Source organism: Mastacembelus armatus, chromosome 18 (genome assembly GCF_900324485.2).
Source record: "Mastacembelus armatus chromosome 18, fMasArm1.2, whole genome shotgun sequence".
Classification (NCBI taxonomy): domain Eukaryota; kingdom Metazoa; phylum Chordata; class Actinopteri; order Synbranchiformes; family Mastacembelidae; genus Mastacembelus; species Mastacembelus armatus.
In genome coordinates, this window is record NC_046650.1 from 9,741,365 (window position 1) to 9,757,545 (window position 16,181).

Below are 16,181 nucleotides of genomic sequence, written 5' to 3' on the forward strand. Positions count from 1 at the left end.
CTAGTCTTGACCGATTTGATCAAATTCTCACCTGCTGGGTCTCAATAGTGCCCTGAATGACCTCCACAGTGACACATTCTCCAGCAGCTCCAGCTCCTCTTGCTGTGTCATGGCCAGCAGCTCCCACCTGGACCCCCAAATCACTTGGTGAACTGTTTCCAGTACTTGTCCCTCGGAGAAGCCTGTCACAGGCGTCCTGCATGGCCCTCACCACCTCTCCTCTGTTATCAATCAGGATGATCTTCCACAGACTTTGCCCTCCCTGACTGTCAAACTCTTTCACAGCTGTTACAATAGCCTCAGAGCACACAACAACAGGAACACCAAATATACCTGAGCTGATACAAGGCATGGCGATAGATGTCAACCCCATAATTTCTGCTAATTGGAGAGCAGACTTGACAGTTTTTTCCAGTAATGATCTTTCTCTGCCACCTGTTTTCCCACCTACAGGTCCAACAGCATGCAGCAGCTTCTTGCACTTTAAATTTCCCCCTGTGGTCACCACCACATCACCTGTGGGAATTTTGCCATAATACTCTACTAAAGTTTTGCTCTCCTCCTGTATCTCAGGGCCACCTGCTTTACTCAGTGCAGCAGCAACACCTCCACAGTGGTCCAGATCCTCATTGGCAGCGTTCACCAGGGCATCAGCATCCTGTTTGGTGATGTCACCGTGACACACCAGCACCTGGATCCCACCACGAAGCCTGTAGCTAGCAACTGCTGTGTTTTCTTCACTTAAGCTCAAAGATGTCAAAGTTTGACTAGTTGTGTGATTCTGGTCCTGAGACATAGACTGACCAAGACTTAGGGGGTTTTGTTTCCTTGTTGGATTTTGGAAATATCTTACTGTCCCAAGTTGGTCATTAGTGACTGTGTCCAGAAATGGACCCAGTCTGTTCCTCACCTCAGTCACTTTGTTTTTTGGACCTTCTAGTCCCACCATAGGCCCAGAGGAAGATGTTACAGGATGGAAGATCACCCCTGAAAAATCAAAACCATGCAGCTGCAGTAATTCTGGTAAATCTTGTGCTAAAACTGGGAAAGGGAGCTGGACTGTGTTTTGCAAACTAGAATGCTCCAAAACTGTGAGACAGTTTCAGTCAGTTCTTCAACCTCTTTAGTGTGGCCCAGGACACCTAAATATAATAGTTTATATTGACAAAAGTGTTTCAACCAACATTACCAGACAATTTACCATATAAAACACTTTCAAACATATGGAATGTGGCCAGAAGAGCCTCATGACAAAAGCTGTAAAACCTGTAGTACTTGTCAAGTCTGAGCTGACTACATAAGTTCTACTGCTTAGGGACTTCTATAGAGGGCGTATGTAGAGACTCACATGACAAAAATTGTACAATCAGTCCTTCTACTCAGCAGCCTTTGTTTTCTGTCTGAAGCTTTCACATACTGGTTAAGTGTTTGTGCAGTATTATATTCACTATCAGCTCCTGTAGCCTATTGTAGTTACATAAAACACTGCAGAACAACAAAGAATCACAAGTATTTCCTGACACAAATATTATCACATTACTGAAAACACTAAACTACAAAATGTATTGTAGACCTATTTAATAAATTTGATCTGAAAATACAGATTGTTTAGACTCATATGTCTATAAATGCTCTGCTACAGTCGCGATATCTTTTTAACATATAATAAATATACTCCTTTGTGTGGCTATGATCCAATATGCTCAATAGTGTAAATAATTGAAATAAACAAGTGTTAACAATGATTTTAATTCTTCATGACCAACTATTGGCTATCAAAAACAAACAAAAAAACAAAAACTAGCATAACAAATTAAAGTCTAGCCAAGCTGACCTAGCTGCAAGGTTTTGGTAAAATGTTTTAAACACAATGTCAAAGGATGAATTAAATTTCATCTACATACTAACCCTTCAGCTAAAATCGATTAATCTGTGAATGACAGGCAGAGCTAGCACTGCTAAACCGCCAATTCTTTACAGGATGTGACAGAAAACGTTCAAGTGGCAAATAATTAAACAAGCTCATTTTTACTTTAGGGATCCACCTGCTGATCAGAATGTGCAGGTGTAGTAAAGTGATAGTCCTATGATAAAACAAAAGTGACAAAGAAGAAATCTGAACAAGAACGGCTTCATATACAGAAAGAGATGAGTTAAGTTAATCATCCAACACCTTATCATCCACATCCAATTTACTGGTAGATAATTAAGGTACACTTTTCACATGGAGCCTAATTACAGTGAAGATTACAAAATAATAAACAGTTGCCATCACCATCACTGGAGTCACTGATATTAAGTTTTTTTTTTTTTTTACTGCTGTAGCTGCTGTAGTGGTTTTATCTTTGGTAAATATGCACTAATCAGTTTTTCATCATCAATAGATCAGCTAATTATGCCTGAGGGGCAAATCATTCCCCGTACTGACAAACCCATTAAGAATTATCACCTGACCCTGCAGCTCCCTTCACCTCATGATTCAACATTGTTAATGCTGCTCCATGTCCACTAGACATAGAAATCTCTTACTGCAACAGAGATTAATAATGTGTTATTGTTCCATTTACTTCAAATGGTTGAAAAACTCTGTTACTGCATATCGAAAGGGGCTTTTTGGTTAGTGACAGCCTTAGCTGCCTGTTGTGCAGCTTCCCATAGTGTTTCTGCTCCCTCAGCTGCTTTATATCCAATAAAAGCACCTTCTGCAGCCACTATTGCTCCTTGTGTTATTGGTGTGCTTGGTAGTACTGGAACACTTTTCATTAGTTGAAATAATGTAGCAGTGTTCTTCCCAACATTCGTGTCTGGATGAACCTTTGCTACCACACCAAAAAAAGCTCCAAACACTGCTCCTGTTGCAATTCCTGCAAGTTGAATCAAAATCCTATTAGACACATTAGTTTTAGCCTGTTTTCTGATCTCTTCAGGTGTCATGTTTCCTGAAAACTGCATTATGTTCATTTCCTCTCTCTTAATTTCTTCCTTTGCTATTTGCAGCACATCATTGGTGTAGTAGTCTCCATTGTTTTCCATCACCATCTTGTCTATTGTGTTGAGCAGCTCTGCCACTTGAGCCTGATTGCTCCTGTAGTTACTCTGCTGTGAATTTGTCCAGTATCTATTATCAATGACAAGGCAGCGGCCTCCACACTTCTTCACCAGATCACTCAGATTCTCATTCTGACTGACAAACTCCTCAATGTTGATCCCTTCAGGGAGCTGGTCACCATGAGTGAAGACAACCACAGCATATTTCAGAGCATCTTCAGAGAAATACTGACATATTTTAGTGATGACAGCCTGCTCCTGCTCTGTGAACTTCTCCACTTTGAGCACAATGAGAAAAGCATGAGGCCCAGGAGCGCACTCTGTGATACACCTCACTATCTCAGGCTTCAATTCTTCCTCATTCCTGTTTGCGTCAAAAAAACCAGGAGTGTCAATCAAAGTGATGCTTCGTCCATTGACAGATCTGGTTTCTGCTTCACATGTTCTTGTTCCAGAGTTGGGAGAATGGTTTGTCTTGAACAACTCCTCTCCAACTATGGTGTTAGCCAGGTTGCTTTTCCCAGCACCAGTTTTTCCCAGCAGGACGATCCTCTTTGTAAGTGATGCTATAGGAAAAAAATTTAAATACAGTCAAGTGTTTACTTTCTTTTTTAAGAGTAATTTCTTAATGTTTCTATTCGTGTTCGCAACATGCACAATTCATGAATATGCTCATGCTCTATGTGGCACATAAATACAATAAAGATGAGATGCACACAGGAAAATGCCAATGGCTAAATTGGCAACATACACTAGAAAATATTTGAACAAAAATGTTATACTGAGAGAATTAACCAGCCAAAGGAAAATTAACAGTGCAAAATTGTGATTGAATATTTTCACCGATTTATATCATATTTTTCTACCCCAACCCCCCAACACACACACGCACGCACGCAGGCACGCCTTTTACTTCCAGACCCACTGAAGTTCATTTTACACATTGCATTTCATAAAAATCTGCAACTTTTCATTAGGAAAAACAAAATAGCGTCTTTAATTTGTTCACTTTTAAACTGTCAGAATCTAATCTAAGCTGTGTGTTGAGTTTACTCATCCTCTGTTTTCATGTTATGTTTAGCTGGGAGCCCTCTCACATTCTTGTCCATTCATTCCACAAGTAGGAACATTTAATTAGCTTAAGCCATCTGGTAGTTGCTAAAGTGACGTCACTGCTGCACAATATTCAACAATGTAGAGAATATTTTTAAGTTTTGGTTTTATCCATCAAGATCTCTCTGAATTTTCTGTGTTGTGCAGGCAACCTGGACTTCGGCTTGAGTTCATTTGTTTTTGTTCCTTGTGAAAACTCTTGCTTACACTTCTAAATTAACTCATACAAATGCCGGCAATGGCTAAGTGTAATGCTCTGAAGCAGGAGCTAAACAAAACAGCTAAGAGCTTTTACAGTATTTGCAGTATGGACACCTAACAAAAGGGGAACTTCCTCCAAAGATTGTTAGACACATGAAAAAGTTCCTCCTGTCCTGAAACACCTCATGTTATCAGTACAACAGAATGCCTCATGCCTCTTGACCCGCCCGCCCGCCCGCACACCACACCCCACACCCACGCACGCACACGCGCGCGCACACGCGCACACACACACACACACACACACACACACACACACACACACACACACACACACACACACACACACACACTCCTCCCCCACAATATCTCTGCACTGCCATTAGGGTCCTGACACCCACTTTGGGATCCACTCATTTACACTCACCTTGGTCTGATTGGCAACCATCTTTTGTAAATTCTCTGTGGTGCAAAGCTTCTTGAACAGACTTGAAGGCCTAAAGACAAAAGGAAGCATTGGGCTTAATATGAATTCCAGTAGATACATATCTAATGCAGAAAAAGCTTAACTGTTTAATATTCAACAGTTTCAAAAATACAAACCAATATACTGGTTATTACTTCAAAATAATCAGTGTTGCACGCTGTCTTTATAAATAGATGTGACAGTTGCTACTTAGCGCATTTTGTGCTAAAGAATAGACTTAAATCAGTTCAGTGGCTGACTGAGAATAGACAGTGTATCTGCTACTGTACATTCCCATTACCTCTCCAGAGTCTTTGTCATTCGGGTGGATGGCAATGCGGACCAGGAATGGTGTCTTGCTGGCTCGGTTCTGTTCAAATGCATGAACCTCCTCCAGGAGAACCCTGGATACTACTCTGTCAGGAAAACGCAGGGCAATCCCAGCTCCGAGTACGGGGAATGCAACAGATCCAAACCCTCTGTCCTCACATGAAGTTAGGATTTTATTGATGCACAGTCTCAGAATCTATAAAAGGTGATAACTGAATGATTTTCATTGATAGACACAGGAAATACACAGAAAGTTCTCCACTTTCATACCTGGACTGCAGTTCCATCTTGGTCCTCATCCCAGGGAATGAGGCTCGGGAAGAACACAGCATTACATGGAAGTCCAGGCAAATCCTCCACCAGAACAGTGTCCCCAGGCAGCCCGTCTTCTCCTGCTTCCTTTCTAAACCTTTTTTGCAGCTGTGATCCAACCAACTGGGACAAAGTGTTTCCAACACGGGTAGAGAGAGGATCATGGACAACCATGGGAGAAACCAGGGCATCCACCTAGGAGGAGAGAAGGTGGAGGTTTAATATTCCACTTTTTTAATTCATGTACATTGTCCAGATTTGTTCACACTTTAAAGGCATATTCACTGAAAGAGATAAAAAAAATCTCTAGTCTTAACAGATTTGATCAGATTCTCACCTGCTGGGTCTCAATAGTGCCCTGAATGACCTCCACAGTGACACATTCTCCAGCAGCTCCAGCTCCTCTTGCTGTGTCATGACCAGCAGCTCCCACAGTTGGATTTTGGAAATATCTTACTGTCCCAAGTTGGTCATTAGTGACTGTGTCCAGAAATGGACCCAATCTGTTCCTCACCTCAGTCACTTTGTTTTTTGGACCTTCTAGTCCCACCATAGGCCCAGAGGAAGATGTTACAGGATGGAAGATCACCCCTGAATAGTCAAAACCATGCAGCTGCAGTAATTCTGGTAAATCTTGTGCTAACACTGGAAAAGGGAGCTGGACTGTGTTTTGCAAACTAGAATGCTCCAAAACAAACTGTGAGACAGTTTCAGTCAGCTCTTCAACCTCTTTAGTGTGGCCCAGTAAATACACTGTGCTGTCTGAGCCAAACACAGCCAGAGCTCTGCACTGACTTTGGTTCATCTCATTTGTCTTGGACTTAAGCTTTTCCCAAAGCTCAGATGGAACAACAGAGCAGTTAGGAACATCAATGCTGACGTCCTTGAATTCTTTTTGAAATTTCTTTTCTGCATCATCCAGTTTATCAGCAGAGAGGGAGAGAAAACATAGCTCTGTGTCCCGTAACTCTATTTCCACCTTGTCACCAATCGCTAAAAAGTCACCCAGCACCCCTGGACCTCCATAAGTCTTCTTTAGGAAAGCCAAAAAATATGGGCGTATATCAGAAACTTTTCTTTCTAAGACCAAAGTCTCCTTCTTAGAAATCAAATCTACAGTGTCAAGAATCTCCTCCACAGATCCTTCCAAAATGAGCTCACCTGCTTCTCCCTGTGAGACCTTCACTCCTGGAAAATCTTGTCTTAAACTGAGGTCAAGATCTTTCCAGAGGAGTCGGAGTTTGGCCTCACCTAGGTGACGTACACTGGTTTGCTTCTCACTTAAACGCGACTCTCGACGTCTAACAGTTGAGTCCTCTACATCCTTCAACCTGGCGTCCACCTGAGAACATTCCCCAACAACAACAGCCAGACCAATCTCACTGTAAACCTTCACCTTCACCTCATCTGTGCTCTGATTAAAGCTGCAGGACTGAAGCAAAGCTTTGACTTTGTGAGGGTCCAGCTCATAGTGGACCATGTAGCCCTCAAACAGTTTGTCTACCTGAGCTTTCCAATGTCTAACTGCATCTGTAGCAGCAGCTTGAGCTGATCTCCGGACTAAAACTCTCTCTGGGAAAAGCTGAGCTGAGCAGCCAACAGTGGTGAGTTCTTTCTCCAGTTCTTCCCACGCCTCAGGACATTCATGTAGGTAACGGAGGAGGTAAGAATCAAGTTGTAGCTCATAGTCTTCACGACTTGATGGAGGTGTTGAGGTAGGAATAGTCTCTGGGCTCTGTGTTATAATGACAAATTTAAATGATGATTTCATCTTTTACACCAACAACATATTTATATTATCCATTTTATTTCTGAAATCATATTTATAAAGTGTATATATAATATGTGTGATTTGATTGGCACTGAGCTACTACATCAAACTAGACACTGTAAAAAGGGAAACTGCATAAGTTGGAAAATACAACCTTGACTGCATGACAGTAATGTTGTATTAACCTGTGCTGAGGCTGTGAAATCCTGGTCTGGAGTGGAGGTGGTGATGGTCGAGGAGGTGTGAGGCTCCAGGCTGCCTTGGACAGTGATCACCAGGGGACCATCTACAAACTCCACAACATGCTTGGATTTCTGCAGGACTCTTTGTTGATCTAGGACAGAAAAAGTGACATTTATTATTGTACATATATGAATCACTGTTCTTTCAACACAAATCAGATTCTTTTTTTATTCCTACCACATACTGTTTGAAAATAAAGGCCAAAAACTAATTTCAGACCACAGTACATTAGGCTTACTTTATTTTTATTCATTTTTAAAATTAAATTCATGTCAGTGAATTAAAAGAACCTCTCTGAGGTGTAACCTATTCTGTACCTTTTAATGTACAAGACTGGTCAAAAATGATCCACATGTTTTTCAATGAAATTTTAGCCGTAAGTCAGTGTTTCCTTGTAATATCTAAAACTTTGTTTATGCCATTACCCAGGACTTTAAGAAACCATCACTTAATTAGCTGTTTTTTAAAATCATGTCATTATTTTATATTTTTGTATAAATTGTAAAGCCACATCTAACTAAAAATGACAGCTATGGGTCAGAAATTAACCAGCAGTTAAAGTGAAAGTGTTCACACTGGCAGAAGAGCTTCGGTTGGTTTCACTTCATCGAGAAAACGAAACTTTTAGTGTTTAGGATCCATAATAGTTTATGAATAAAGTATACTCGTACAATATACTTATAGTAATAGTTAACCCCAAAGGCCTTACAGCTGTTTAATGAGAGGCCCCATAGACATTTGATCTAAACACCTAAATATAATAGTTTATATTGACAAAAGCGTCTCAACCAACATTACCCGACAATTTACAATATAAATCAATTTCAAACATGAACTGGTCATTTATGGACAGTGTTTTGTCACCTACCTTGTTGATCCTTGAAAAGTATACAGTAGACATTATCTTTTACACCCCTCAGGACACATTCACCTCCGCCTGATTTGCGACGAATACGAAAATAATTTTCTATCACCCTCCTCTGCTCTTCGTGCAGCCGGTGACTCTCAAAGAAAACAGGATGTTGGTGAATATCATCCATCGACCTCCTGCGAAAAGGCGAATAAAGCTAAACACTGGCTTTGAAGAGTGAAAACATCTGATCGGAGTCTGGCTGTTACCCCAGTCAACAAGAGCTTTAAATAACAAAAGCCGTAAAACCTGCAGCTGAGTGGCCACTGTTGCGCATCATTTCTTGTAATTACGGTACAGTTGGTGTAACGGCACTAAAGGGACGTTTAATATGGCTTAAAACAATTGATGTACACAGATTGTCGAAAAGTGTGACTTTCTGTATGACAGGACAAAATATGAATCAATTTGACTGCACAGTTTTTGTAAATGTGACAAGATCTGGGTCCCAGGAGACACTTGTCATGTCTGAGCTGATTATACTGTTTAAGGACTTCTACAAAGGGGAAGATGTAGGGACTCGCATGACAAAAATGCTACAATGGAAATCATAAACAAACAAAGAAAAACAGTAAATACAGTAGAACTAATGTAACTTTGGCCTGCTTGCATGGGGGAAAAAAATACTTGGAACACGTCAAACAAAGGGAGCCACCTGCTACACAGAATGTGCAGGTGCAGTGAAGCCACAGGCAGTCCTACAATAAAACAACAGCAACACAGGAGAAACCTGAGAAATCTTTTATCGTTGAGCAACAAATTTGTAACAAATAAACACTGGCTTAATGTACATAAAGAGATGGCCAAATGTCCTTGCTGATGAAACCCTCTCACTTACTCAGGTTTGGCACTGGCACTAAGACTGCACTGGCTTTTGCAATCTCAGTGGCTGAGACTAACGGCCCTTGGTCTTCTAATGCGGCCTCCTATTCAAGTACTAACCGGGCTGGGTCGTGATAAGCTTCCAAGATCTGACATGACCGGGCACTCGCAGGACAGTGTGGCCTGGGATATGGGCGAAGGATACTGAACTTATTTACTTAATTACAGTGAATGTCCCAAAATTTTCATATAATGTACACTTCACTAACTTCGCTAACTTCACTGGAGTCACTATTATTGTTAACTTGTTTTCGTTGTTTCGTTGTTGCAGTGGTTTCGTCTTTGCCCTTTGGAAAATATGCACTAATCAGTTTTTCATCATCAATAGATCAGCTAATTATGCCTGATGTGCAAATCATTCCCTGTACTGACTAACCCATTAAGAATTATCACCTGACCCTGCGGCTCCCTTCACCTCATGATTCAACATTAATGTTAATGCTGCTCCATGTCCACTAGACATAGAAATCTCTTACTGCAACAGAGATTAATAATGTGTTATTGTTCCATTTACTTCAAATGGTTGAAAAAATATTTTATTGAATATTTAAAGAGGCTTTTCCTTTGTCAAAGACAGCCTTAGCTGCCCTCTCTGTAGCTTCCCATACTGTTTCTGCTCCTGCTGCTGCTTCATGTCCAGTAATACCACCAATTACCCCTCCTGTTACAGCTGCAGCTGCAGTTATACCTACAGCAGCTGCTACTGCTATTTCTGGTGTTGCTGCTGCTCCAACTGTGCTTACCAGTGTTGGGAGAGCAATTCTGAATGAATCAGAGACGTTCTTCACAGCTTTGGCAACCAATACAACCATTTTTGCCACACCAAAAAAAGCTCCTAAAACTGCTCCTGTTGTAATTCCTGCAAGTTGAATCAAAATCCTATTAGACACAGTAGTTTTAGCCTGTTCTCTGATCTCTTCAGGTGTCACACATAATGATATCTGCTTTATGTTCTCTTCCTCTCTCTTTATTTCTACCTCAGCTGCTTGTAGCATATCATTGGTGTAGTAGTCTCCATTGTTTTCCATCACCATCTTGTCTATAATGTTGAGTAGCTTCTCCACCTGGAACTGATTGCTCCTGTAGTTATTCTGCTTTTTATTCTTGCACCATGTATTATCAGTGACAAGGCATCGGCCTCCGCACTTCTTCACCAGATCACTCAGTTTCTCATTCTGACTGACAAACTCCTCAATGTTGATCCCTTCAGGGAGCTGGTCACCATGAGTGAAGACAACCACAGCATATTTCAGAGCATCTTCAGAGAAATACTGACATATTTTAGTGATGACAGCCTGCTCCTGCTCTGTGAACTTCTCCACTTTGAGCACAATGAGAAAAGCATGAGGCCCAGGAGCGCACTCTGTGATACACCTCACTAGCTCAGGCTTCAATTCTTCCTCATTCCTCCTTGTGTCAAACAAACCAGGAGTGTCAATCAAAGTGATGCTTCGTCCATTGACAGATCTGGTTTCTGCTTCACATGTTCTTGTTCCAGAGTTGGGAGAATGGTTTGTCTTGAACAACTCCTCTCCAAATATGGTGTTAGCCAGGCTGCTTTTTCCAGCACCAGTTTTTCCCAGCAGGACGATCCTCTTTGTAAGTGATGCTACAGGAAAAAAATTAAATACAGTCAAGTGTTTACTTTAATTTTTAAAGAGTAATGTCTTCACATTTCCACCCATGTTTCATTACAGTTAAATATACAATTTAAGACCATACTCATATTCTATGTGGCAAAATCTATAATAAAGATTAGATGCGTTGTGGAAAATGCCAGCGGCTAAATTGGTTGAAAACAACACAAGCACTGATAGTTGTTTTTAAAAAAAGCTATTACGCATTATGAATGAGATATTTTTTTAATACTGACAGAATAAACTGACCAAATTCACACTTCAGTATGTTCAATTCAGACCAAATATATATCAGATTTTTCAGCAAAAAAAATTGATTTAATATCTACACCCACCTTTGTCTCTCTGGCAAACATCTTTAGTAAACCCTTTGTGTTGCAAATCTTCCTGAGCAGACTTGAAAACCTATAGATACAAGGAAGCATTGAACCTAGTATGAATACAGATTACAGATGCATATGTATTGCAGAAATCAGGTGTTTTATGTTCAACAGTTTTAAAAATATAAACTATTATACTGGCTATTACTTACAAAATAATTAGATTTATATAGATTGTCTAGATTTCTCATTGCCTCACTAAAAATGATCCATAAGATAGACTCGGTTCTGACTTTAGAAACATATTCAATGAAAACGATGACTTTGATCAGATTCTCACCTGCTGGGTCTCAATAGTGCCCTGAATGACCTCCACAGTGATACCTTCTCTAATAGCTCCAGCTCCTCTTGCTGTGTCATGGCCAGCAGCTCCCACCTGGACCCCCAAATCACTTGGTGAACTGTTTCCAGTACTTGTCCCTCGGAGAAGCCTGTCACAGGCGTCCTGCATGGCCCTCACCACCTCTCCTCTGTTATCAATCAGGATGATCTTCCACAGACTTTGCCCTCCCTGACTGTCAAACTCTTTCACAGCTGTTACAATAGCCTCAGAGCACACAACAACAGGAACACCAAATATACCTGAGCTGATACAAGGCATGGCGATAGATGTCAACCCCATAATTTCTGCTAATTGGAGAGCAGACTTGACAGTTTTTTCCAGTAATGATCTTTCTCTGCCACCTGTTTTCCCACCTACAGGTCCAACAGCATGCAGCAGCTTCTTGCACTTTAAATTTCCCCCTGTGGTCACCACCACATCACCTGTGGGAATTTTGCCACAATTATTTACTAAAGTTTTGCTCTCCTCCTGTACCTCAGGGCCACCTGCTTTACTCAGTGCAGCAGCAACACCTCCACAGTGGTCCAGATCCTCATTGGCAGCGTTCACCAGGGCTTCAGCATCCTGTTTGGTGATGTCACCGTGACACACCAGCACCTGGATCCCACCACGAAGCCTGTAGCTAGCAACTGCTGTGTTTTCCTCACTTAAGCTCAAAGATGTCAAAGTTTGACTAGTTGTGTGATTCTGGTCCTGAGACATAGACTGACCAAGACTTAGGGGGTTTTGTTTTCCTGTTGGATTTTGGAAATATCTTACTGTCCCAAGTTGGTCATTAGTGACTGTGTCCAGAAATGGACCCAGTCTGTTCCTCACCTCAGTCACTTTGTTTATTGGACCTTCTAGTGCCACCATAGGCCTTGAGGAAGATGTTACAGGATGGAAGATCACCCCTGAATAGTCAAAACCATGCAGCTGCAGTAATTCTGGTAAATCTTGTGCTAACACTGGAAAAGGGAGCTGGACTGTGTTTTGCAAACTAGAATGCTCCAAAACAAACTGTGTGACAGTTTCAGTCAGCTCTTCAACCTCTTTAGTGTGGCCCAGTAAATACACTGTGCTGTCTGAGCCAAACACAGCCAGAGCTCTACACTGACTTTGGTTCATCTCATTTGTCTTGGACTTAAGCTTTTCCCGAAGCTCAGATGAAACAACAGAGCAGTTAGGAACATCAATGTTGACGTCCTTGAATTCTTTTTGAAATTTCTTTTCTGCATCATCCAGTTTATCAGCAGAGAGGGAGAGAAAACATAGCTCTGTGTCCCGTAACTCTATTTCCACCTTGTCACCAATCGCTAAAAAGTCACCCAGCACCCCTGGACCTCCATAAGTCTTCTTTAGGAAAGCCAAAAAATATGGGCGTATATCAGAAACTTTTCTTTCTAAGACCAAAGTCTCCTTCTTAGAAATCAAATCTACAGCATCAAGAATCTCCTCCACAGATCCTTCCAAAATGAGCTCACCTGCTTCTCCCTGTGAGACCTTCACTCCTGAAAAATCTTGTCTTAAACTGAGGTCAAAATCTTTCCAGAGGAGTCGGAGTTTGGCCTCACCTAGGTGACGTACACTGGTTTGCTTCTCACTTAAACGCGACTCTCGACGTCTAACAGTTGAGTCCTCTACATCCTCCAACCTGGCGTCCACCTGAGAACATTCCCCAACAACAACAGCCAGACCAATCTCACTGTAAACCTTCACCTTCACCTCATCTGTGCTCTGATTAAAGCTGCAGGACTGAAGCAAAGCTTTGACTTTGTGAGGGTCCAGCTCATAGTGGACCATGTAGCCCTCAAACAGTTTGTCTACCTGAGCTTTCCAATTTCTAACTGCATCTGTAGCAGCAGCTTGAGCTGATCTCCGGACTAAAACTCTCTCTGGGAAAAGCTGAGCTGAGCAGCCAACAGTGGTGAGTTCTTTCTCCAGTTCTTCCCACGCCTCAGGACATTCATGTAGGTAACGGAGGAGGTAAGAATCAAGTTGTAGTTCATAGTCTTCACGACTTGATGGAGGTGTTGAGGTAGGAATAGTCTCTGGGCTCTGTGTTATAATGACAAATTTAAATGATGATTTCATCTTTTACACCAACAACATATTTATATTATCCATTTTATTTCTGAAATCATATTTATAAAGTGTATATATAATATGTGTGATTTGATTGGCACTGAGCTACTACATCAAACTAGACACTGTAAAAAGGGAAACTGCATAAGTTGGAAAATACAACCTTGACTGCATGACAGTAATGTTGTATTAACCTGTGCTGAGGCTGTGAAATCCTGGTTTGGAGTGGAGGTGGTGATGGTCGAGGAGGTGTGAGGCTCCAGGCTGCCTTGGACAGTGATCACCAGGGGACCATCTACAAACTCCACAACATGCTTGGATTTCTGCAGGACTCTTTGTTGATCTAGGACAGAAAAAGTGACATTTATTATTGTACATATGTGAATCACTGTTCTTTTAACACAAATTTGATTTTGTTTTCTTTTATTTCGACCACATATTATTAGAAAATAAGGAAGGGTAGAGGTCAAAAACTAATTTAGGACTACAGTACATTAGACTTATTTTATCATCTGTCTTTCTTCCATTTGTGCCAGTGAATTTAGGAATATTTTCCCCTTCTTCCTTTGTAATATAGACCCATGTTTTATCCAGAACAGCTGACCCATTACTTTCTGCAGTCATTCAGCTGATGTGAATGAAAACAAGAACTTTGTCTTTTACAGTGTAAAATTATTGTGATAATCTTTCGATATATGCTCAGTATAATTTACAGTCAACACCCTGTTGAAGAAATTAAGCGCCTGAAAGCACTGCTCCTGCTGGTTTCACTTTCTCAAAAAAAACCTATATATCTTAATCATTTCACTGTTTGGGGGCCAGTTTTGTTGAGTTTAGTTTACTCTGACTCTACATATACTTTAGTATAGTCTACTTGAATACACTGTAATAGTTAAACCAGGGGTGTTTTCAGCAACTGTAATAACCAGGGGTTAAGTCATGATTGCACTGGGCTGTTATATTTTGGAGGGAGATAGACATCCTTGGTTGGAGAGGTTTCACCTATTTATATAACAAATAATGTAATGGAAACTTATTACACAGACACACTCAAAGGTTTAATTCCCATCTAAAACAAGTCTTTTTACCCTGTTTTTTGTTAATTTCTTTCAGTTCATCTCCGGCATTCAGTTTCTATAGTGATATGAATATAAATATTAAGAAAACACTTTTTTAATAATTATTTTTGTAAGAAATAATTGTTTGTCCATCCATCATCTATACCCACTTATTACTATTTAGGGTCACAGGGATCAGCTGGAGCCTATCCCAGCTCTCTTTTTGGTGAAAGGCAGGGGTACACCCTGGACAGGTCCCCAGTCCATCACAGGGCCACATAGAGACCAACAACCTCACACACTCACACTCACTCCTATGGGCAATTTAGAGTCACCAATCAACCTGACATACATGTTTTTGGACTGTGGGAGGAAACCAGAGTACCTGGAGAAAACCCACACAAGCACAGGGAGAACATGCAAACTCCACACATTAAGGCCCCTGGCGGGTTTCGAACCAGGAACCTTCTTGCTGCATTCTTGCTAAACACTAATCCACTGTACCGTCTTTGTCCACGCTTCGGTGGCCACAATAATTTGCAAAGGGAAGCAAATGGTTTCACTGGTGAGACTCACAGCGCAGTATGTAACAACTTTGCATTTTGCAGAAATTTTTCCACTGGTTTGCATGACAACCACAAGTTATGTAAAGTCATGCGACTTTATGTTTCTTCTTGAAATATTCAGGAAGGGGAGACTGGGTGTTCTCACAGCAAGCTTTAGTTTTTGCACCTTCCCTTGACTTAGAACCTGTGACAGGACCCAGTATGTTTGCGGCTGAGCTCAAATTTCAGATGTGAAGCCCAGAATGATTATGTCTAACGACATAGCTGCCACAGCTGTTTAATGGTAGGCTCTCTAGACATTTCCTCTAAAAATGTAAATACAATAAAGTGACAAAGGCGTCTCAACCAACATTACCAGACAATTTACAATATAAAACAATTGGTCATTTATGGACAGTGTTTTGTCACCTACCTTGTTGATCCTTGAAAAGTATACAGTAGACATTATCTTTTACACCCCTCAGGACACATTCACCTCCGCCTGATTTGCGACGAATACGAAAATAAGTTTTTATCACCCTCCTCTGCTCTTCGTGCAGCCGGTGACTCTCAAAGAAAACAGGGTGTTGGTGAATATCATCCATCGACCTCCTGCGAAAAGGCGAATAAAGCTAAACACTGGCTTTGAAGAGTGGAAACATCTGATCGGGGTCTGGCTGTTACCCCAGTCAACAAGAGCTTCAAATAACAAAAGCCGTAAAACCTGCAGCTGAGTGGCCACTGTTGCGCATCATTTCATGTAATTACGGCACAGTTGGTGTAACTGCAGTAAAGGGACGTTTAATATGGCTTAAAACACTTGACGTTCAGCGAGAGGCAGAAAGTGTGACTTTCTGTATGACAGGACAAAATATGAA

At 41.1% G+C, this 16,181-nt stretch overlaps 2 protein-coding genes across 2 annotated transcripts; both read right to left on the reverse strand.

Moving 5' to 3' along the window:
* Nucleotides 1-1,730: 1,730 nt before the first annotated feature.
* On the reverse strand, nt 1,731-8,644 carry LOC113123263 (uncharacterized). The gene is made up of 7 exons (XM_026295120.2): nt 8,353-8,644; nt 7,427-7,575; nt 5,808-7,205; nt 5,429-5,665; nt 5,130-5,354; nt 4,790-4,859; nt 1,731-3,614 (listed from the first exon to the last, which is right to left on the reverse strand). The coding sequence occupies exons 1-7, from the start codon at nt 8,522-8,524 to the stop codon at nt 2,590-2,592; spliced, it is 3,276 nt and encodes a 1,091-aa protein (XP_026150905.1). The 5' UTR covers nt 8,525-8,644; the 3' UTR covers nt 1,731-2,589.
* Nucleotides 8,645-9,208: 564 nt separating this feature from the next.
* On the reverse strand, nt 9,209-15,984 carry LOC113123257 (protein mono-ADP-ribosyltransferase PARP14-like). The gene is made up of 5 exons (XM_026295107.1): nt 15,737-15,984; nt 13,895-14,043; nt 11,574-13,673; nt 11,249-11,318; nt 9,209-10,885 (listed from the first exon to the last, which is right to left on the reverse strand). Exons 1-5 carry the CDS (start codon nt 15,906-15,908, stop codon nt 9,813-9,815), a joined length of 3,564 nt encoding a protein of 1,187 aa, XP_026150892.1. The 5' UTR covers nt 15,909-15,984; the 3' UTR covers nt 9,209-9,812.
* Nucleotides 15,985-16,181: the final 197 nt, after the last annotated feature.

Coding starts and splice junctions, on each gene's coding strand:
- LOC113123263 (XM_026295120.2), bottom strand. CDS start 8,524: ATGGATGATATTCACCAACATCCTGTTTTCTTTGAGAGTCACCGGCTG. Junction 7,576..8,352: donor ACTTTTCAAGGATCAACAAG/GTAGGTGACAAA, acceptor TTTCTGTCCTAG/ATCAACAAAGAGTCCTGCAG. Junction 4,860..5,129: donor ATGACAAAGACTCTGGAGAG/GTAATGGGAATG, acceptor TTTTGTCTTTAG/GCCTTCAAGTCTGTTCAAGA.
- LOC113123257 (XM_026295107.1), bottom strand. CDS start 15,908: ATGGATGATATTCACCAACACCCTGTTTTCTTTGAGAGTCACCGGCTG. Junction 13,674..13,894: donor ATTTCACAGCCTCAGCACAG/GTTAATACAACA, acceptor ATTATAACACAG/AGCCCAGAGACTATTCCTAC. Junction 10,886..11,248: donor TGTTTGCCAGAGAGACAAAG/GTGGGTGTAGAT, acceptor TTTTTCCTGTAG/CATCACTTACAAAGAGGATC.